The sequence below is a fragment of the Lolium perenne genome, chromosome 3 (assembly GCF_019359855.2).
Source record: "Lolium perenne isolate Kyuss_39 chromosome 3, Kyuss_2.0, whole genome shotgun sequence".
Taxonomy (NCBI): domain Eukaryota; kingdom Viridiplantae; phylum Streptophyta; class Magnoliopsida; order Poales; family Poaceae; genus Lolium; species Lolium perenne.
The window spans coordinates 339,831,467-339,853,673 of NC_067246.2; the positions used below are offsets into that span (position 1 = coordinate 339,831,467).

Consider the following 22,207-nt stretch of genomic DNA (forward strand, 5'->3'; position numbering starts at 1 on the left):
TATGGAGATACCAATGATCAAACCTCGGACAAGTAAAGTATTGCGTGACAAAGGGAAACGGTATCGTATGTGAATGGTTCAATCGATCACTAAGTTATCGTTGAATATGTGGGAACCATTATGGATCTCCAGATCCCGCTATTGGTTATTGCTCGGAGAGGAGTCTCGACCATGTCTGCATAGTTCACGAACCGTAGGGTGACGCGCTTAAGGTTCGATGTCGCATAAGTAGATTCGGAATATGAGATGGAGACCGAAGTTTGTTCGGAGTCTCGGATGGGATCCAAGACATCACGAGGAGGACCGGAATTGTTCGGGAAGAATTCTGCTGTTTTGTATTTCGAAAAGTTGTTACGGAAATATTCTCGGAATTGGACGAAACAAAAAACAGAAGTTCTTATTTTTCTGTCACGCAGACGGAGTCCAAAGGGGAGACGGAGAAAGGCCAGGAGTGGGCCACACCACCCCTAGGCGCGGGCCCACCCCAGGCCGCGCCTAGGCATGGTGTGGGCCCACCAGGCGCCGACCCTAGATGGGTTTTGGGAAACCCTAACCCTATTTCCCCACTATATAAAGAGGGGTGGGTTGGCCGGCCATAGCTGCTCCGTACGCAACCCTAATTTGCCACCTCTCCTCCCTCCCAGTTTCTCCTGCTCCGGCTTAGGCGAAGCCCTGCAGGAATTCTCCTCCACCACCACCACACCGTCGTGCTGCTGGGATTCCGAGGGGATCTACTCCTCCGCTGCCCGCTGGAACGGGGAGAGGACGGGCTTCATCGACACCGTACGCACGACCGAGTACGGTAGTGCTGCCGGATTGCAGTACTGGATGATCGACTACATCAACAACGAGATCTAATCTCGTAGGCTTTGGAAATCTTCGAGGGTTAGTCTCACATATATCTCGTTGCTTCGATCTTCATAGATTAGATCTTGGCTTTTCCTAGATTGGATCTTGGTTTTGTTCTTGTTCACGGTAGAAATTTTTTGTTTTCTATGTAACGAACCCTTCAGCGTGTGCTTGGCTCTTCCTCCTTTTTCCCCTCAATATCATCGAGACATCGACTGCCATGATGGATTTGTCGAGGGGAGATGGTCGTCTGCACCCAGCTTGCTTTCAGGCTACCAAAGTTGAAAAAAGGCTAAAAAAATTAGTGTAGTAAGACATTCTTTCTTTTGAACAAGGGATGAGGGGTCCAACTACAAGGGATCATCTTTTCTGTTTATAGTATTTCACAAGCAGACACATATCATTTTATTGAAGTAGGTGCAAAATATTGAACATATCACTCACCAGCTATAAAGCCCACGCATTGCCTTACAGGGTTGTAGATTCTAGAGGTAGTAGTGGATGGCCACATATCTTCATGGGATTGAAAATCAGTTGATATGTAACTCGTCATGTATGTGGTCCACAAGTCAGTGACTCACTCAAATGAGTGTGATGCGACGAGCCACAGAAAAGGCTTTTCTTGACACAACAAAGGGTGGATGCATATTTCAGCGTATAAAAGAGAGCCATAAATTCAGAATACTCATCGTATCACGTGCTATACCTCTGAATTTGAGGATAACGTGACGTCAGTCGTATACCCAGCAGGCCGGCGCCGAGCATACCTGGCCAACGGGCCGGGCTTTAGCGTGCCGACCTGCAGCACGCGAAAAAAGCCCGCAACGGGCCCAGCCCGGCCCGTGAAATTCAGGTGCGTAACATGCCAACAAAGCACGAAATATACAGCAAAATATGGTTCGAACGCGCAACCTCCACCCTGACACGCCCCGGCCCAACCACCAGACCAGTCAAACCTATCTATTATAGAAGCAACTCGGATCTTCTTAAAGGGAAATTTCGTCCCAGGCCCGCGTGCCAAACGGGCCGCCGTCCTGGCCCGCCTAGGATCTGTGCGGTGCCAGGCTGCCGGGGGGCGGGGCACGTGGGCCAGCACGGCACGGCCCATCAGTTCACGGGCCACCTGCGTGCCGGGCCGGGCCAGGCACGTGAAGCTGGGGCCGGGCCAGTGCCGGCCCGTTGGCCAGGTACGCCGAGCCCGAGTGCTATCCGTGCACCGAGTCCACGGAACGGATCCAACAGCAGTCCACAAGGCGAGCCGACCAACCCAAGGACAAGAACCAACACCAACACCAAGGATCTCCGCCCCTCCGACATCCCTCGCCCAAATCCTCCCGACGACGCTAGGGTTCGTGGCGGGGGGATCGAATTCCAGCCTCCCCGCTACTCGTCCGCGGATTCAGCATGGGCTCCGCCTCCCCGCAGGACCCGTTCTACATCGTCCGGGAGGAGATCCAGGGCTCGGTACTAATCCCCCACACCCCCCCTGCCCTTTTTGCTCTTCTCATCAGTCGCTTCCAGTTCAGTTACTGCGAATTTCGTCCTGTGTTTACGTGTCTACGCCTGAATGATTGAAGCGTGTGTATGTGCGCGCTTGTCTGTTGCATAGTGACAGGCGAATATTTTGACAGGTTCTTCTTCAGTACTAGTACTAGTATATGGCTGAGGGAACCACCAAATGGATAGATGAAAATATCTATGATGCTTGCTGGGAGAGAAAATCTGTAGGCAGGCTATCTTGTGTTGCGAACCTGGGAAGAGTGTCTATCCAATTTAAACACTGCCTGATGGACTTGCAGAACTGGAGTCGACGAGGGAGGTTCTCTTGCTGTATGTCAGCAGCTGTCTCGTGTGGCTCCACCATCATTTTTTTGACATAAGGGAAGCAGAGTTACTATCATGTGCAACAGTGCAAGGAAGGTCTTTCAACTGATTTGTTGCTCGTTTGTTAAGGAATTCTCTAGTATGGGGATATATGCGTGAATATATGTCCACGTGAATTTTAGGCATGGTTGTCCGAATACCTGATACATTATACTGCTCTGTAACTTGTCCTCCTTATCTGGCTATAATGTCAGGCCTCTTAGTTCAGAAAATCACTTGTTACAGTGTGGGTGCTGTTAAGTATTTTATAGTTTCACAAATCACATGGACTTATCTATCTGTTATTCCTGAAGATAACGCTCGTTTGTAGTCGTGGTGCTTAATACTCTCCCATAGTTAAAGGAATACATTGCATCATAAGCCTGCATGTATCATCTGTATTCTCCTTTTAGTCCTGATGATAGTGATCCTTCTTTTGCAGATTGGTAAGCTGCAGAGTAATTTCCATAGGTGGGAGCAAGCTGCTTCAAATACTGGAGAATATGTTCATCTGACCAAAGAGCTTCTCACCAGCTGTGAGAGCATTGAGTGGCAGGTATGAGAACGCAGCAAATGATGCCAATACCCCCTTTTTTTGAACTTCTTGATTTCCATCATTTCCTAATCTGTATGGCATCTAATATATCGACTCTGAACTTTTAATGGGAACTGTGTACTTTTTCTGGACTGACTGATTTTTGTTTATGTCGAAGGTGGATGAGTTGGAAAAGACAATCACAGTTGCATCAAGAGATCCAGCATATTACGGGCTCGATGAAGTTGAACTCTCCAGACGACGGAACTGGATTGGCTCTGCTCGTAATCAGGTATTTTGATCTAACTTCATTCCTTTTCATTCTTCCTTCAACCGAACTGGTTTGAGGATTAGTTCTGAACGAATTACGCTACAGATTTTCTTCACTGTCTTTCTTCCAACTATCTCGTAGAATTGCGAATGAGGCACATCTCTCCCTTCTTTGAAGAAAAATATGGCACTCTTTTTTTTTTCTAACTCTTGAGCATGCATGGGTGACACTGTTACAACTGGTTATGATATTATGTGGTGGACTAAAAGATCGATAGGAACAGGAACGATATCTATCTTTTTTTATCTCTACGATTGTCTATGTGAAGTTTATTTATTCTGGGTTTGTATCTGTGGACAAACATATCCAGGTGGGTACTGTCAGGACATCTGTTGAAAAGGGGAAGAGCAATTCAGCAATGGCAAGACATCAGGACCTGACGGGCACAAGCAGAACTAACCACTATTCTTCCCAAGACAATGATGATTATATTGATTCAGAATCAGATAGACAGCTGCTACTCATGAGGTGAGTCTGCTTACTCTTAATTTTTATGTACTGTGTAGATATGTTGATTAGAAGCATGTTTCATTTTCCCTGTAAAAAAGAAAATTATAATCTGTTCAACATGACGTCTAGGACAACCAACTCAAGATTCTTATTTTTTTTTGTAAGTAGTAGTTTTAAATTTGTGTTTGACTGATGTTCTTTCCGTAGATTAAAAAGTTTGTTATGTCTGCTGAATGACAGTGTTTTAGGCAAGCAAGAGCATGCTAACCATTTTTTACCAAGGATTTTGCTTTTGACACACCCTAAGTAGCAGATGAGTAATGTAACCTTTTAGTCAACTGAATCATCTTATCTCTATGTGCCCATTGTGTTCCACCCTTGAGGCCTTTATGAGTATGGTCTTAGTTATCGTTTAAAGTTACTTTTATGTATGAGCTACACAATTATTTTTCACAGGTGTTTCTGCTATTATGGAATACTCGTGCTAATATGCTATGCTCTCAGACTGTTGGTTACAATCATTATCCCTTGACCTTTTCTCATTCAGTTCCCAAGTAGTTATTGGAGGATTAATTTTGTAAACATGAAACTACCTGGTTATATAGTCTGCTACTGCAACCAAGGTTTTTGAGTCGCCGAGGCGATTCAAGTCGGCAACCCTCAGGCTTGGCAATTAGTCGGTCCAGTTCGGCGATTAGTTGCTGATTAGTCGCAAGTCACCTAGTTTCTACCAAACGACTTGGGGATTAGTCGCGACTCATAGACCATGACTGCAACTGTGAAGTTCATATAGTCTGCATTGCTTTGATGCTTGTATTGAATTTCCTCCAGGCAGCAGGATGATGAACTTGATGAGCTCAGTGAGAGTGTAATCAGGATCGGAAGCGTAGGGCTAACGATACATGAAGAACTGTCTGGACAGGTAGTTGCTACTGGCATGCATGCTCTAGGTTGATAGATTTGTCTGAGTAATAGTAAGACTTATAAGATGCTCACTAACTGAATATCTCGTAATATGATCATCTATAGGTGAGACATTTTATTTGATTTTTCAGTTGCCAGTTGTTACTTAGTTACTATTTTTGTTGACAGTGTAGCATCATGAGAAGTGTATATATGGAAAAGGAAGTAACTGGAGTACATGTTACTGTGTTTTTACAGGAAAGGATCATTAACGACCTAAGCCTGGAGATGGAGACTACTTCAAACAGACTCGACTTCGTGCAGGTTATTTCACCATCTTCAGAATCAGAACCAATTTATATTGCACTCATGCCCCAGTTTGTGCCTCTAACTGTCAGAAGACACACTAGGGCCTGATGCATACTTTGTCACTGACACGATTTTCTCATTTTTGTCTGCGCAGAAAAAAGTAGGAGCTGTAATGAAGAAGGCCGGCATCAAGGGTCAGATCATGCTGATCCTGTTCCTGGTCGTCCTGTTCATTGTACTCTTTGTTCTAGTGTTCTTGACATAGAATTGTAGGATGATGTACGTGTACCTATACGTTGTGTAGAAATATATGTACGAGTTACCCATTTTACCTGTCTGTTGTGTTAGCACATTTGAAAGAAAAAAAAAAAAGGGGCAATTGTCTGGGGTTCACAAGTTTCCTCTGATTAGAAACAAGATAAGCATCGATATTTGGATTAAACTTAACTGGTTGCCGTGTGTTGTGAACACACGGTTGGATCAAGACAGAGATGTACAGCCACGCTGACAGCCTAACATCATCATGCCTTGGCTTGATCACATTTTATTTGGACACAATTAAGTCCACACGAGTCCTTGCTAAATTATGACAGCCAAGCTACGTAGTACCGTCAAGGCTGGCATTGGCAAGCTTGCACGTACGTACGTGGTTTACAAGCCGAGGCTCTCCACGGCGGCCTCGACGATGGTCTGCGCGAGGGACGACCATGAGAGGTCGCCGTCGACGGTGCCGGGGTTGCGGGCGGAGCAGTTCCTGCGGACCTGGCCCTGGTTGCCGGTGAGCACCTTGATCTGCCCCATCTTCACCATGGAAACCCCAAACTGGTCGAAGAAGTCCCGCTGGCTGGGCGCACTAGTAGAAAATGGGCCTCTAGTATCGGTTGGGAACGGGCTTTAGTCCCGGTTATCTAACCGGAACTACAAAATCGGAACTAAAGGTCCCGTCCTTTAGTCCCGGTTAGCCACAAACCGGGACTAAAGTCCCTCCACGTGGCTGCGGTCGAGCGTGGGGGTTGGAGGACCTGTTACCAACCGGGACTAAATGACTCCACGTGGCCGCTGGTCGAGCGCTGGGGGGAGGACCACCAACCGGGACTAAAGATTTTTTGGGTTTTTATTTTTTATTTTGTGTTTTAGGGTTTAGGGTTTAGGGTTTAGGCATCAACCTGTTTCCATGGTTTCATTTTGTGTTTTCCATTCAATTAATTTTCATTTTGTGTTTTCCTTTTCATTTTGTGTTTTTCATTCAATTCTTTTTCATTTCAAACAAGTTTTCGTATAGTACATGTTCTACGGTACTACATAATGTACACGTTGATGCATATATAATATAATTTTCTCTTAGCCGCAATGGTATTCTCCGGTTTCAGGTATGACACATGGAGATCATTAAATTACATGGAGATCATTTAATTACATGGAGATCATTAAATTTACATGGAGGCATTAGTGGCAACGGTATTCTCCGGTTTCATCTATGACCTCCGTAAGCAAAAATCCCGCCAATTCCTCTTGAATTGCTAGTAGGCGGTCCTTTGGTAGGAGCTTCTCCCGCATATCTTCGATCTTTAAAGCAGATCAATATGAATATATGAGTTGTGTGTATATAATAGCAAATCATCATAAAAAAATTATGAATGAAACTCAACACAATTGATGGTAATAAAATAAAATTGTGAATAGTGTTTACATACTTGAATTTGTCTTAGATCTCTGCGCCGCTCACTGGTCGTCATGTGAATGAACTCGCAAACATAGTATGCACATAAATTAGTCCCCTTTTCCTGCCTCAAGCACTTTACGAGAATATAATTCAATCAAATAATAATCAAGCATGATAATGGTATTGAAACTAGAATTAAAGAGATGCGCGCGGACCTAACTAGTACTACTTACCGGGATCCGTCGAAAATGCAGCTCCTGATTCCATTCACCGACAACATCCTTGATGAACCGTTTCCAACACCTATGACGTGATATCCTGCACAACATCCAAAAATAGAAGAGATTGCACATCTTTGCATTGATTAGGCATTAGTGGCAGGTTGAGAGGTAAACTTAGTCAATTTCTTGACTTAGCTAGGGGTTTAAACGCAAGAGTCGCCCAAGGAGACAAAGTGCATTTTATGACTCACCTATTGAAAGGAAGGTTTGCTACTTGGTGGGAAAACTTCCTCGAGATGCGTCCTGCAGATACTGCTGTCACTTGGGAAGAATTCCTGGGAGCCTTCAAGCGCCATCACATCCTAGAAGGACTAATGGACAGGATGAAGGAAAAGTTCTGCAATCTGGTGCAGGGCAACCGAGACATAATTGCGTACAGCGATGAGTTCTCTTGTCTGGCCCATTACGCTGGAGAAGAAGTGTCCACTGACGCTGGAGAAAGTGTGAACTATCTATTCTCTAAAGCCCAATAACCCACTTATATGGCCTTCTATGCAAAGCTAGGATCTATAATGTGTGTGTGTGAAGAGGTTTTTACTATGAAACTATATGTACTGAAAATAAAATGCAATGAGTAAAACTAATGCAAGAAAAGTAAAGTGCAATAAAGTAAAATGAGATGAAGTGAAGTAAAGTGGAGTAACTCAAGGGAGTATTCTAGCAAATTGCTACTTCATTTGTGTGGTTGTCATAATTAGTGAAGCACAAAGATAGTCTTTTTACAGTTTCTTCTAGAGAGAAGCCATAGATTGGTACAGCCATAAACTTGTGCAAATACACCACTAGTGATTGATCCCAAGGCCAATTAAGAACAAACAAGGGAATTATTAAGACATAAAGTTCAACCACCGCTGTGAGATTAACGGTCCCCATAGTTATACCCCCCGTTGATTAACCATGAATTAATACAACATGAATCTAAGAATTGGGACATGGTTTCTGTCAAGCTCCAGTTGTCCCTCCTGCTATCATCATGCAACGGTGACAACCTCATGCATTCCCCAACATATGTGTGCACTCATATATCAGTACAAGAGATCATCATAGAAGATAACATATACTTGTATGCATCCAACAACAAACTATATAACAATTGCCATGAATAAGTCACTACTCAAACATCAACATAGAGAAACAATAGATCATGGGAAAACAATATATTGCATCATACATCATGTTTGCCAAGAGATTACAAGGGGTAGATGAAGATGGTGCTGATGTAGATGGTGATGGAGATGATGATGTTGATGAAGATGACCACACCGGAGGGGGTGGAGTCCACCGGAGGCGATTCCGGCAGTGTTTTCCCCCTCCGATCTCCGCCGGCAGCGGCCTGCTGACTCTCTGTTTTATGTGTTTTTGATCTCCGCTGCCGTAGCCTCGACGAAACCCTGGGGTCATATATATAGTGGTTTTTAGGTCAAAACAAGTCGGTGGGCGCGAGATTGAAGCGAATCGGATGGTCGAGGCGAGAAAGAGCACAGGTGGCGCGCCTAGAGGGGGAGGGCGTGCCACCAAGATTCTTTTCCAGCCTGTTGACCTCCTGGTGTCCCTCTTCAGCCCATTTTGTTCGTCACGAAAATTCCGAAGCGTGGCCCCTGACCTTGCCCTTTTTCGAGTCCCGTAGCTCCTGGAAAGTCAAAAACACTAAAAAGAGGCGTTTTCTGCCAAACAGAATTAGAACCGGAGGAGAGGGGATTGTTTAGAAAATCCCCAAAAACAGTATAAAACATGAAAATAACATTATATAAGATGCAAATATGTGTTAATATGTGGCAATAAAGTGCAAAGTTCATGTATGCATTTTACATGCATCAGCATCCCCAAGCTTAACCTATGCTCGTCCTCGATCATAAAGGTGATAAAGCTAACATGAACTTTGGAGTTTATTGGAGTGCTTCTAAACTTTGACAAGAACTTTGCTCTATACAGGCATAACATTTTAACATGGCAAGTATTTGAAACATAGATTAATTAATGAATAGAAAAGTGCTAATAAAGATCCACTATGTTCGAGTGCTGCTATCTACGCATGGTGTAAAAGAGATAATATATGGCAACACTATTTGGACATGATTAATTGATAGTAGCAACAAATAGAGTTCTAACATCGCATTTGATTGAATCATAAGCAAGGTTTTTGAGACCTTTGATTCCTTCAATTGTTGACTAGTAATTCATCATGCTTACATTGCGAACTAAATAATGGGAGGATGCCGTATTCCTCCAGTATTTTAACATTCAAACTCTCATAGAAGAATCATACATGAGTAAGTAGCTAGTATCTTTAGTTGACCATATAGTGGAATGGAAATGGATCAGGTGTTCGCTTCTTAGCTTTTCACCTTATGAGTGGCAGGGGTTCTTCCCCTTTGGAATAAAATAGCACTTGGCTAGGCTTCGAGCACATCTTGGTTTTAGCCCTTCACCTTGATAAAAATAGCCGACTCATTGGGTTCTAACTCTTCTTTTCTTTTCCTCTTTTTCTTTTCTTTCTCTTTTTATTTTTTTTATTTTCTCTTTCTCTTTTTTATTTATTTTCTTTCTAATTGATGGCTCATTGGTTCAAAGGCTAGCAAGAGATTGGTTGGTCAATCAAAGATACTATCAACTGACTTACATATGCTTCAATGATGAGGTTCACCATTTAAAAGACTGGACTGACACACATACATCAACCTTCATATTTTAAAGACACATAGGAATATGTTTATTCCTCGGGCACTTCTTAGTTTTATTTAAAGACCCATTCTTTGATATAATAATTGTTTATCATTGAACATGTGTCAAGTCCGCAATAACAAGCATAATGGGATGCATAGACTTTTATTTAAAGCTACTATCTCTCAATCAAGTATAAGTAATGTTCCTTAATAATATCTCATTTTCATCAAATATAGCGAGGAGAACACAAAGATAGTAAACATTTAATATCACTTCCCCAAATATTGATGAAACTATGCACAAGTATTTGCTATGGTTAAAGTGCACACATAAATATAGCAAAGGTGTCACACTTTCTTTTATCAATTCCCACATATGCATACACATTATTTTCATTAAGATTTTTAAGAATAGGATAAATTACTTCAGTACCTCTTTCATAATCATTCAAGGAATTTTTCATGATGGTAATATTTATTTCAAAGCAAAACTAGACATAAAACTAATAAAGGACGCTCCAAGTTTTTGCGAGAATTCTATGTTGCTCAAAAAACAAAGTTTAGGGGTGTGCAAACCGAGAGCTTTAAGATGAGTCCAGTGGGGTGCCTTGGGCATCCCCAAGCTTATGGTCTTCACCATTTTTGGATAGCTCTTGGTGTGGTGTTCCTCTATTCCTTGTGAAAAAACTTCAACACAAAACTTCCTTCCCATTCTTTTCTATGGGGTGACATTAGTGGTAAAAAGATATCATGCTTGCTGCTCTTTTCTACATAAATAAAATTATATCTTTATGAACCAGAGAGCATATAATGTTCTACTCATTCTAATATATCAAAAGTTTCATGCAAAAATTGTTTTACTATATCCACCCCATTAGTGGTATTGCGTTGTATCATATGACATTATTTTCTAGTCACTTAAGATGTTCCTGGCTAGTCGCTTCACCAAGTAGAGCTAAGTATTGGCTAACATGTTCCCAAGTTGTTTTACTATATCCACCCCATTAGATTTGGCAAAGTCGGGCACTCTATAACTAGGGGGATAGGGCAGTTTATCGAAGTATTCGGGATATGGTTGTGTATAAACTGTATTTTTTGGAGTAACCCCGAATTTCTCATAGACTATTTGGTCCAATTCTCTCCTGAACTTCTCCATGGGATCGTCCGGGTTGGCCGATGGGTCAGTCGGCACAAGAGAGGAATTAGCCATAGGGCCGTCTTGTGCCCAAAGAACCGAACCTTGGTTCAGCGCCGGCTCTGAACCTAGAGGACACACTACCTGAGTTGGCTGTCTAGTTGGCCAGGACACAAGCTGGTTATCCCTGTTTCGGCTCACCAGCTGATTTTCAGATGGCCAATTTGGAGGCGTGTTTTTCTTAGCCGTAGCGTGTTCCGTCATAAGATCATATACGTGTGTAGTGCCCTGGAAAACGTAATGCTGAATTATGGCTACATGATCCGGAGTAAAAGGATCGTCACTTACAAGGGGTTTGGAGACGCCGATGGATATCGCTGGCAGCTTAGGCTTCTCGACCGACGCGATGACACCTTGTCGGTCTTTCTTGAAGCTGGCCAAGTAGGCCTTCAGATCAGCGGCTTGTTGCTCCTTCTCCAACGCCTCGAACTCCTTTTGTCGCCATTTCTTCAACTACTCGAAAGCTAGGCAGTGCTCCTCTAAAAGCTCTTCATAGGCGGGCCGTATGATGTTATCGATGGAGACTTCGGCTGGAATGGAAATCTTATCATCGGCCATGATGATCCAATCTAAGAATTTCGTCCCCAGCGGAGTCGCCAAAAAGGTTTGTTGCACTTTATATGGGGCCCCACACTCGCAATAGGGAGTCGCCAAGGTGTTTGATCAACCATACCTAAAATACGAGTACCTTGATGCCAAGGGTGATGCACCTCAACTCATGTCGAAGGAGGCCTGCTGGAAGAACGATATGCAAGACAATCCGGCTGATGCTTTTGAGACCCGAAGCCCTAGTTCCTCGGGAGGGACCCCGTTGGAGGTTCCGGCGACTATGGGCTGAACCAAGCCAGATTTGATCGATCTTGGTTCTGTTGTCGATTCACGGATGAAATACTATGAACTCGCCGGGAAACGGAAGCAGAGACAAGGGTTTGAGGGTAAAAAGTAGATGTATTGAAGTTTGATGATTGTGTGCTTAATTCCAATCGGCCGTCACCTCTCACATATATATGAGGCGGCTGGACTTCCCGTACAAGTTTGAGACTCCTCTACATGTTACAAAGTCGGTTTCTAACCGGCAACCTAGCTAAACTAAGGCGGACCCTCCTACGGCTTCGTACCAGATCTGGACTCCAAGCGCCTGTGCGACTTCCTCCCAAGTAGTCACCCTTCCGTGTTGAAGTCGAATTCCTCCTTGCCTTCGCTTGACCTGGCTTGCTTCATGGGCATTTAGACGTAAGTCGGCCCATATATGGCTTTGCTTGGCGCAGCTGCTGGATCTCTCTCTTCAAGTTGCCTTGCTCCTTGCGTCCAAGTCGGCCCAACGTCCGGCTCCTTCCTGAATCTGGCCCAAGACCCAGACACATCCGCCTTGGCTTAGTCGTCAGCAGGTCCTCCTCATCTTAGTTGGCTATCTGCCAAATTTGAGTGCTAACACGTGTAAATACACACGCAGCTACGTTCACATCCAAACCGAAGTTTGGAGATAGTCTATTCTATAAGTTGCTAAGGAAAATAGCAATAAGAGGATTTAAAGTAACTACTAACTAGTACGTAAAGTAAAGTAAAATAAAACTGAGCTCAAGCTATGAGGTTATAGGGTAGTCTGCATTCACCACTAGCATACATTATAATTGTGGAGTATCATATTCTTTCCTAAATGTATAGTATTTTTGTATGGGCGGAGCCCCACATAAAGATATGCCGAATGTCTTGGTCACATATCCCGCACAACCACCGCTAGCCTTCCACATTTATTAAAGCGTCGTCTCCCCCAAAATTTGCAACTCTCAGTCCTTCACCCAACGTATCAGAAGAAAGTCATGTGGAGCTGGTGTAAAACATGTGCATGTTCTGATTCAAGAAGCCTAGCTAAGAGCAAGAACAATAGTGTAGCCGGCAGCGAGAATTACAAAGGAGCACACGGGTGCCACACCATCCCATGACTGTGGTTGACATCTGTCCCGGGACCAGCTGTACACCATGCAATATGTAGGTATAGGGCAGTGTATTGATCAGTTCTATTGCCGTATACCCACACATTTTCGTACCTAGCCGGCCCACTGGGACAGAGCTGTGGCAGGAGCTTCGGTGCGCAAAAGTCAATAATGCCGTTGGGCACAGCCCTCATAATATCTGATCCCTGTACCGAAGGCACAGCTACTCCATCTGCTTCATTACTTCATCTTCTTCCTTGCTCCAACTGTTCTCCTCACACCCTGTTGATGGTCCGAAAAAGTTACTTTAGCTCATGCCCAGGTTTACCTTTGCTCTGCGCAGTACTCCCTGGCTAAGTACTTCTGTTTTCATTAATCAATTTCCCTAATATATTTAGCCATTTATTATTTGCTTTCAGACACCAGAACATCTCTCGCCGAACAATCGATCGTTATCTCTCTATTACCACCTAAACTCTATAACTGATCGTGTCGAAGGGCCCCGTCTTCACATTTCGTAGCATTGGATACGCATTGGATCCCTTCTGCACTGCTAACATTAACCTATCAAATATTTACCCACCTGCCTAGCACACGAATTTATCATAGAACCTAATCCCCCACAGAAAAGCAACCTTGACCTTCAGTTACTAAGCACAATATTTGAGCAAAGACAAGAACTAGATCTTGATCTATTGCTTCGCCGAGCTCTCTTGTTCTTCTGCACACTGACTACAGAATGATGGGCTTCTCCTCTTCATTGGAGTTCGAGCCAGAGGAGTTACTGGCTGGTATAAGGGAGTGGTTCGTGTTTGCCATTCGATTTCAGCTTCGTGTACTGACATGTACTGAGACATGCATCTTAACTACTGGGCAAAATTTAATATCGCGCGGCATGCAGGCGCCACAGCGTTGTGTCAGGTAGACGCTGCAGTATAACTTTGTATTCTGAATAGATGCATTCCGGGCAGATTTTTCCTTATTTACTCTTGGACCATCTCAAAGCAAATATGGACGGTGGATCTATGGGGGTCCGTGGCACCCATGAGCCAAAACTCCGCGTCAAGCCGGCAGCTGGCTATAACAGTTTGCCACATCATCTATAGTCAACTTATAGCTAGTATGTACTACTATAATACATAGCCCACATTTTATAATAGTAAGCTATAAAAGTGTAGTACTTTTATAATACATAGCCCACATTTTAGTCTCACATAGTGTCTAGGAGCACGTGCTAGAGCTGGCTATTGCATAAGAGCCCACTTCCCTTCTCTCTCCTAATCTCTCTCCTCCAACTAAGTAAACATATAATATTTTATCTCTTGTAGCTAGCTGATTGGATTTTATTGTACTTGCTCTAACGAACGGTATATTTTGAGTGTCCACCACATTCCAATTGTCTGAAGAGCTACACGGCAGAAACACTGTTACAGGCAAAGGCAGAGAGCAATCAACATTGGAAGTTCATTGTAGAAAGACAAAAAATAAGCTATAACAGACTGAATAAAATCAGAAACGACAGAAATTTGAAGATCGAATAAATTCCTTGGAAACATAGTGCATAAATCAAGAGAAATCCACCTTCTCTCGTGGCAGACCAAGTGGGCTGTCTCCTATCATAACACTTTAACTTTCCCCTGTTGATGGGCGTTGATTATATCTTGCCGTAGAAAGATCAACTATAAACCAACTCATAAGTTGATTGAAGTGTTGAACAATCGAAACACCAATATGCAATGAAAAATCGTCGTCGACGTACGTACGCACGAACTTACGATTGCGCACGCACGAACAGGTCGGCCTCACACGCACGTACCTATGGTGGGCGACCATTATTCAATGTGATGTGAAGAAAAAAGGAGCCAGCTAGGCAGCTAGGTTTATGAGTCAGACGGCAGAATTATGGCACATAACTTCTCTTCTGTCGAAGGCAGGTGAGGAGTTTGTTGGTGCGGGCTCAGTTAATAAGCGCCGCTCCCTCTTCGTGTGGATTCCCATTGCGGTGGTGTTTCCTTTGGCCGGCTGAGGTAGCGAGGGGAGAAAGCAACTTGGGACGGTGGCATCCAGATCAGGAGGATGGTGGGGAAGTTATGTTGCAACTCGCGGAGTTCTTCAATGGCAACGATCTTGCGTTGTTGTTATCCAGGGCTGTAGGAGCCAATCCGTGCTGTTGTGTTGTATGCGCTGCAGTTCCTTCAACCTCCATGCCGGCGTGCCATCATGGAGGCCCTTCATATGCTCTACTGCGGCGTTCTGTGTCACACCATCTCCGAGTGGTCTTGTCCCCAGCGACGGTGTCGATGGCCATGGTGTTGAGCTTGTAATCTTCATCGGGGGAGAAGGACTGGATTGCTTTTTCCATTTTTTTGCTAATGTCCTTTTTATAAGAGCTGAGGGCTTGTTTCTATTTTCTTTCTTCTTTGAATCCCTCAATGTAATTTTCATCCTACCGATTAATGCAGCCTAGACCCTTCTGGGTCCTTCCCTTGCTAAAAAAAAGGAAAATATTATGGCACATAACGGGGTTTTTTTGCGAAACACGGTATAGACGCAGACGCTCACAAATATGTACATACACTCATCTCTATGAACGCACGCACACCCTACCCCTATGAGTACCTCCGAGAAACTGATTCTTAAGACTGATCCGGCGAGTCTTGAGATTGACGAAGTCACCATAGGCGCATCTTTATCAACGGAAACGTCGCCTCCCACTGAAAAAATATTCAGTCTTTTTATGAAAGATCAAAGCGTTAAACCTGAGGTTTAATCCGTGGTGGGCTAGCGTGTCACTGACCTCCTAGCCATCCAACAAAAGGCCCTCTGTCTGTACCATTAATTTGGCACCCAATCCACCGATGCAACCTGCCACACCACCATAAAGCTAAAGCTAAAGCTAGCTCTCCCCCGACACTGACAGGTGCGCCAGGCAAACGGCTGGGGCAACAAGGTTGGTGAAATTAATGCGCCGGAGGAGTGCGTCAGGGCAACAGTGTAAACTGTGAAATACTTATCCGATAATCGTGTTTCCACCTCTAGTAAGCTGGATGAGAAATAAATAGACACGTGGCGTTTTCCTAAAAAAGGAACACGGTTCAATTTGTGCAAGATTCACGGAAGCGTCACCAAGCCATACACGCTGGTGTGGTTGGAGCTGCATGTAACTTTTATACTGTCATTATATCGTTTGGAGATACGCATATCCATCATTTTCCCCGGCCGGACGGCTCGGTGGGTGTCCAGCAGCTTCAGGTTGTTGGCGACTGTAATTACGCGGTGGTGCTACCGGGTGCGGCGACGGGTCCGGCTTCGGCGCTGGCGGCGTATACTTGGAAGGCCTGTCCAGTGCATCATTATCGTCATCATTGACCATGTTCAGCTTCAGGTTCAGGTTCGGGTTCAAGTGTGGCCAAGACAACACTGCACCATCCGACGAAGCGACAAGGCGCTTGTAGTCGTGTGCATCACCTGAAGTAGTGGGCAAAAGTCAGAGAGAATGTCCATAAATCATTTATGCCTGCGTATACACTGGGTACTCACCTAGTATCCGTGCTTCCAGAATCTGAGAGAGCAGGAGGAACTGGAGGAGGAATAGGGCCTTTGAAGAGGATGATGATCTCTCCATGCGTGGGCTAAGAATAGCAGATCACTAAAATTGGGCGCCTTAAGGCAGCAACGAGAGTCTATATATACTGCCGAGGTGCTCATCTCTCTCTCAGCTCGTGTATGCCACGTAGGAGTAGTTGATAATCTTATTAAATTTGCTTTGTCACATTCCAACTGTTCCTAGATTATTGCACATGTGACGACCTCCTTTGTTTGGATCAGAAAGGTGAATATAATTTCCTGTTGTGCGGTATTATTCTATTTTTATCTCTCTAAAATCTTAATCAACCCACCTTCTGCTTTCCGCGAATTTTTTTTAAATAATACATTTTTTTTTGTTTATTCCAGAAATAATACTCGATTTTGACATTTTGCAGGAATAATACACCGTCGGGTTCAAGGAACCCGATTTATAAAAATCGGGGTAGCGGAACCCGATTATTCAAAAATTGGGGTAGAGTACCCCGTAACCTAAAAATCGGTGCAGCTGATCCCAACTCATTCTTTTGGCGTGCGGACGGAAAAGCAAAAGAAAAGAAAAAGAAAGAATCGGGTTTTAGGAACCCGAAATTATTGAATCGGGTTAGGCGACCCCGATTCCTTGCTGTCGGGTTCGTTGACCCCGAGATTCCTGCATATTTAATTCGCCGCTCGCTCTCTTCTTCCTCCCCAGTTCCTCTCAGCAGCTGCTCTCTCTCTCGTTTTTCCTCTCAGCTCCACCTCTGTTTTCTCTCATTTAGCAGCGATTTATCCAACATTTTGTTGTTAATTCACCACCAAGTGTTGTAGAATCACCTGATCTATAGATGAGTTAGTTTTGGGAGCGTTTTGGTGGTGGTGGTGGTGGTGGTGGTTGAGGTGGTGGTGGTGCTGCTGCGTGGTGGTGGTGCTGCTGCTGCGTGGTGGAGGAGCTGGGCTGCTAACGGAGTTGTTACACACGCTTCAAGGGTAAACCCTAATCTGTGATATTAGATGGTATAAACATGCATGCTGTGTTCGTTAGCTTGCCGAATTAGTTACAGATATGTAGTTCTTCGTCATAGGTATTTTTATTTATTTACGAGGGTAGGTGCTAGCTTTTTTGACGAGTTTGTATTTTGTTTTGGTGAGCAGATATGTCTGAAAGAGTAAAATTAGTTGTTTACTTCGGTAACGGCACAGTCCGAACAACTCCGATGGGAGCTGATCTGAGCGAGTATCAGTACGAGGAGTTGCATTTGTCAAACCCAAAAACATGGCGGGTTTGTCAGTTGAAGGAGTGGTTGACCGTTAATTTTGGGCTTAATCCCGAAGCATACACTGTGGGTGTGCATGCTTTGTGGTGCAGCTCAAGTACCCAAATATTCTGTCGGTTGAAGCCGATTGAGCGGACCTCTCAGTGGGTGCACTGGTTAGAAGCGTGCGAGCGCAGGGGAACTCACCCCATTGCCTTAATGCTTCCCGTGGCGAAGGAGGTCAATTCCCACGAAGGCGAGGGTGAGAGCAGTCAAACATCTTATGCTGGAGGCAGCAGTTTTCAATCCGGGCAGAGTAGCCATGCAGCTGGTGGTCATGATGGTAGTGCCGAGGTTGATAGCGACGAAGAAGAAGAGCAGATGCAGAACATGATGGACGAGGAAGACGAGGATGGAGTGGAGGATGAGCTTGACTCAGATCAATCCGGTGGATCCGATAATTCAGATGACAACGAGAAGGAGGATCCGATCCCCTCTTCTTGGAACCATGATATGTCGGAGGCAATGATAGTGGATGACCGGCATGATTCTGCCTGGGAGTACACCATGAACACCATCTCAATTGGTGCTAGATATGCTGACAAGAGATATCTGCAGGAAGCTATCACTCAGTGGGCAATGAACACGCAAAGGGTATTCAGAACCACCGTTTCAAGTCAGAAATTCTTGATAGTGGTCTGCAGCGATGCTAGATGTCCATCAAGGGTGCATGGGTACTGCCCGAAGTATGACACAACATGGGTTGTGAGCGACTTCGTGCCGCACACCTGTGTCCTTAAGAGTATGCTGCTGGATCACCGAAACCTTACCTCCACTCTGCTTGCTCGCCTGTTGTACAAGGAGATTGTAGAGAATAAAGTGATGGGGGTTAAAGCCATCCAGCAAAGAGTTCACCTTAAATATAAGTATGTAATTTCATATGGCAAGGCATGGAGGGCCAAACAGACGGCACTGGAGATGAGATTCGGGACCTTCCTAGATGCTTATGACGGTGTCGTCCATCTCCTCCAGACATTAAAGGACCGGAATCCGGGCACCTATGTGGACATAGAAGACTTTGGGATACCAGAGTTCCCTAATGTCAGGGTTCTGCATAGGGTGTTTTTCGCATTCAGCATATGCATCGAGGCTTTCAACCACTGTCGTCCGGTGATGTGTGTAGATGGAACTTTTCTGACTGGCAAGTACATGGGTCAGATTCTGACAGCCATTGGAATGGACGGCAACAATCGAATTGTGCCTCTCGTATTTGCATTCTGATTGATCTGCGCAATCGAAACAAGATAAAGAAAGAGAAGAAGGGCAAAAAGCGTAAGCGTGATGAATCGTCCTCTGATAAAGAATATGGAGAGTCAGATCGTCCTTGGAATATAGCTCAGCTACGTCCCTTTTATTCTTAGTACTCCTCTTGTAACATGCATATGATCAATATAAGAAACAAAGACTATGGTTTGCTCATAGTGTTGAGTCTTGTTATTACCTTCTTTGTTCTTTGTTCTCGTTTTGGTCATATGTTTTGGCTATTCTGAAGATTTTCCGAATGATCTATACTCGCTTTACTTTTTCTAAAGTTCAGATATGCCACCTTCGGGCTTAAAATTGATAGTATACCGCTTTCTGGCGTAAGTCTAAACAAATTCATCTATATTTTCTGCCCGACTTTTGTTTTGTTTGGTTACTTATGCATGGGTGTCTAAGTAGTAAAGTTACGGTGCTGAAAGCCAGCCTTGTTCCAAGTATAAACAGCTTAGCTTAGCATTTGCTCTGTTGCCTGGCTAGGATTCTGTTGCCGGAAGTATTCCATCTTGCGAAAAGATCAAAATGCAAAAGTCAAACAACAAAAGTCTGGTGCACTCAAAAGCTTTTTACAAGCAAACAACATAAAGTTGCTAATCGTGCACAAAATATTGCTTAGTTACTTGTTCAAATATATTACAATACTTAAATAGGATTGATACAATTCTGCCCAATGTATTTGCAGGTAAATAAAACAGATCAAGGGGCCTAAGTTGCCACCTCGTTGTCATCCTCAGCGTCCTCGTATTCTTCTTCGTCATTGCTTGGGGGCTTACACTGGTGGAAAAAGGGCCTTCCATCCAGCCCCATTAGTCCCCAAATATTTCGAACCGTGACTAATGGGACCTTTAGTCGCGGTTCGGGAGGCGAACCGCGACCAAAGGCCTGGGCCCAGGGCGCTCGCTGGCCAGCTGGTGCACGTGAGGGGCTTTAGTCGCGGTTGGCCAGGCCAACCGCGACTAAAGGCCTTCGGGCACCTTTAGTCACGGTTTGCCAGGCCAACCGCGACTAAAGCCCCTCCCCTATATATACCCATCCAGCAGCCAGCACTTAGCCATTTGGAGCCATTCTCTTCACAAACTTCACAAGGGGGTGTTAGGTTTGCTTTTGGTTCCTCTTATGCACACAAGGTGTTTGATGAAATGCCCCAAGAGGATGAAACAAACATGATATGAAGTGTCGGAGCCACACTTGAGCTTCCTCATTTATTTTTTCCTCCTCGATCGCGGTTAGCAACTTGAACCTTTCATGTGTCATTGATAAAATATGCATATGCATGTGTGTAGTTCATTGTTTGATTTCTATTGTTTGTAGTTAGTTAATTAGTTTAACAAATCCATGATGGTTAATTATATATTTTATATTATAATAATGCAGATGAATTGGCAATGGATGTACGGTAACCGACTCTCCGGCGAGTTCACTACGGGTTTGAAAGATTTCCTCGTAGTGGCTAATGCGAACAAGCAGGGGGGTTTTGTTATCTGTCCATGTGTTGCCTGTAAGAATCAGAAGGGTTACTCTTCCTCAAGAGATGTTCACATGCACCTGCTTCGGCAGGGTTTCATGCCAAGCTATAATTGTTGGACCAAGCATGGAGAAAGAGGGGTTATAATGGAAGAAGATGAAGAAGGGGATGATTTCATCGATGACAACTATCTTGATCATTTCGGTGATACTTTCATGGAGGATGCTGAAGGTGGGGAAGGTGAAGGGGAAGGTGAAGGGGAAGGTGAAGAAGAGGCACGTGATGAGCCCGTTGATGATCTTGGTCGGACCATTGCTGATGCACGGAGAAGCTGCGAAACTGAAAAGGAGAGGGAGAATTTGGATCACATGTTAGAGGATCACATGTTAGAGGATCACAAAAAGTCGCTGTACCCCGGATGCGATAATGGTCTGAAAAAGCTGGGCTGCACACTGGATTTGCTGAAATGGAAGGCACAGGAAGGTGTAGCTGACTCAGGATTTGAAAACTTGCTGAAAATGTTGAAGAATATGTTTCCAAAGAATAACGAGTTGCCCGCTGATGCGTGTGGTTGGCACGTCCGTTGGGAACCCCAAGAGGAAGGTGTGATGCGCACAGCGGCAAGTTTCCCTCAGTAAGAAACCAAGGTTTAATCGGACCAGTAGGAGTCAAGAAGCACGTTGAAGGTTGATGGCGGCGAGATGTAGTGCGGCGCAACACCAGTGATTCCGGCGCCAACGTGGAACCTGCACAACACAACCAAAGTACTTTGCCCCAACGAAACAGTGAGGTTGTCAATCTCACCGGCTTGCTGTAACAAAGAGTTAACCGTATTGTGTGGAAGATGATTGTTTGCAGAAAACAGTAGAACAAGTATTGCAGTAGATTGTATTTCAGTAAAGAGAATTGGACCGGGGTCCACAGTTCACTAGAGGTGTCTCTCCCATAAGACGAACAGCATGTTGGGTGAACAAATTACAGTTGGGCAATTGACAAATAAAGAGAGCATGACCATGCACATACATATCATGATGAATATAGTGAGATTTAATTGGGCATTACGACAAAGTACATAGACCGTCATCCAACTGCATCTATGCCTAAAAAGTCCACCTTCAGGTTATCATCCGAACCCTCCAGGTATTAAGTTGCAAACAACAGACAATTGCATTAAGTATGGTGCGTAATGTAACTAGTGACTACATCCTTGAACATAGCACTAATGTTTTATCCCTAGTGGCAACAAAGACAACACAACCTTAGAACTTTCTCACATCGTCCTGTGTCAATGCAGGCATGAACCCACTATCGAGCATAAGTACTCTCTCTTGGAGTTAATAGCAAAAACTTGGCCAGAGTATCTACTAGTAACGGAGAGCATGCAAGATCATAAACAACACATAGATATAACTTTGATAATCAACATAACAAGTATTCTCTATTCATCGGATCCCAACAAACGCAACATATAGAATTACAGATAGATGATCTTGATCATGTTAGGAAGCTCACAAGATCCGACAATGATAGCACAATGGGGAGAAGACAACCATCTAGCTACTGCTATGGACCCATAGTCCAGGGGTAGACTACTCACACATCACACCGGAGGCGACCATGGCGGCG

The 22,207-nt window shown here is 44.3% G+C and overlaps 2 protein-coding genes and 1 long non-coding RNA gene across 3 annotated transcripts; 2 read left to right on the forward strand and 1 right to left on the reverse strand.

Moving 5' to 3' along the window:
• The first annotated feature begins 2,137 nt into the window (after positions 1-2,137).
• Positions 2,138-5,636, forward strand: LOC127345991 (syntaxin-61). The gene is made up of 7 exons (XM_051372528.1): positions 2,138-2,313; positions 3,155-3,268; positions 3,426-3,539; positions 3,889-4,046; positions 4,860-4,950; positions 5,190-5,255; positions 5,395-5,636. The coding sequence occupies exons 1-7, from the start codon at positions 2,254-2,256 to the stop codon at positions 5,503-5,505; spliced, it is 714 nt and encodes a 237-aa protein (XP_051228488.1). The 5' UTR covers positions 2,138-2,253; the 3' UTR covers positions 5,506-5,636.
• Positions 5,637-15,971: 10,335 nt separating this feature from the next.
• On the reverse strand, positions 15,972-16,833 carry LOC127345992 (uncharacterized). The gene is made up of 2 exons (XR_011756374.1): positions 16,517-16,833; positions 15,972-16,444 (listed from the first exon to the last, which is right to left on the reverse strand). It is a non-coding gene; the product is annotated as an uncharacterized lncRNA (long non-coding RNA).
• A 1,353-nt stretch (positions 16,834-18,186) lies between these two features.
• On the forward strand, positions 18,187-19,077 carry LOC127340500 (uncharacterized). The gene has a single exon (XM_051366242.1). The coding sequence runs from the start codon at positions 18,187-18,189 to the stop codon at positions 19,075-19,077; it is 891 nt and encodes a 296-aa protein (XP_051222202.1).
• The last annotated feature ends 3,130 nt before the right edge of the window (positions 19,078-22,207 follow it).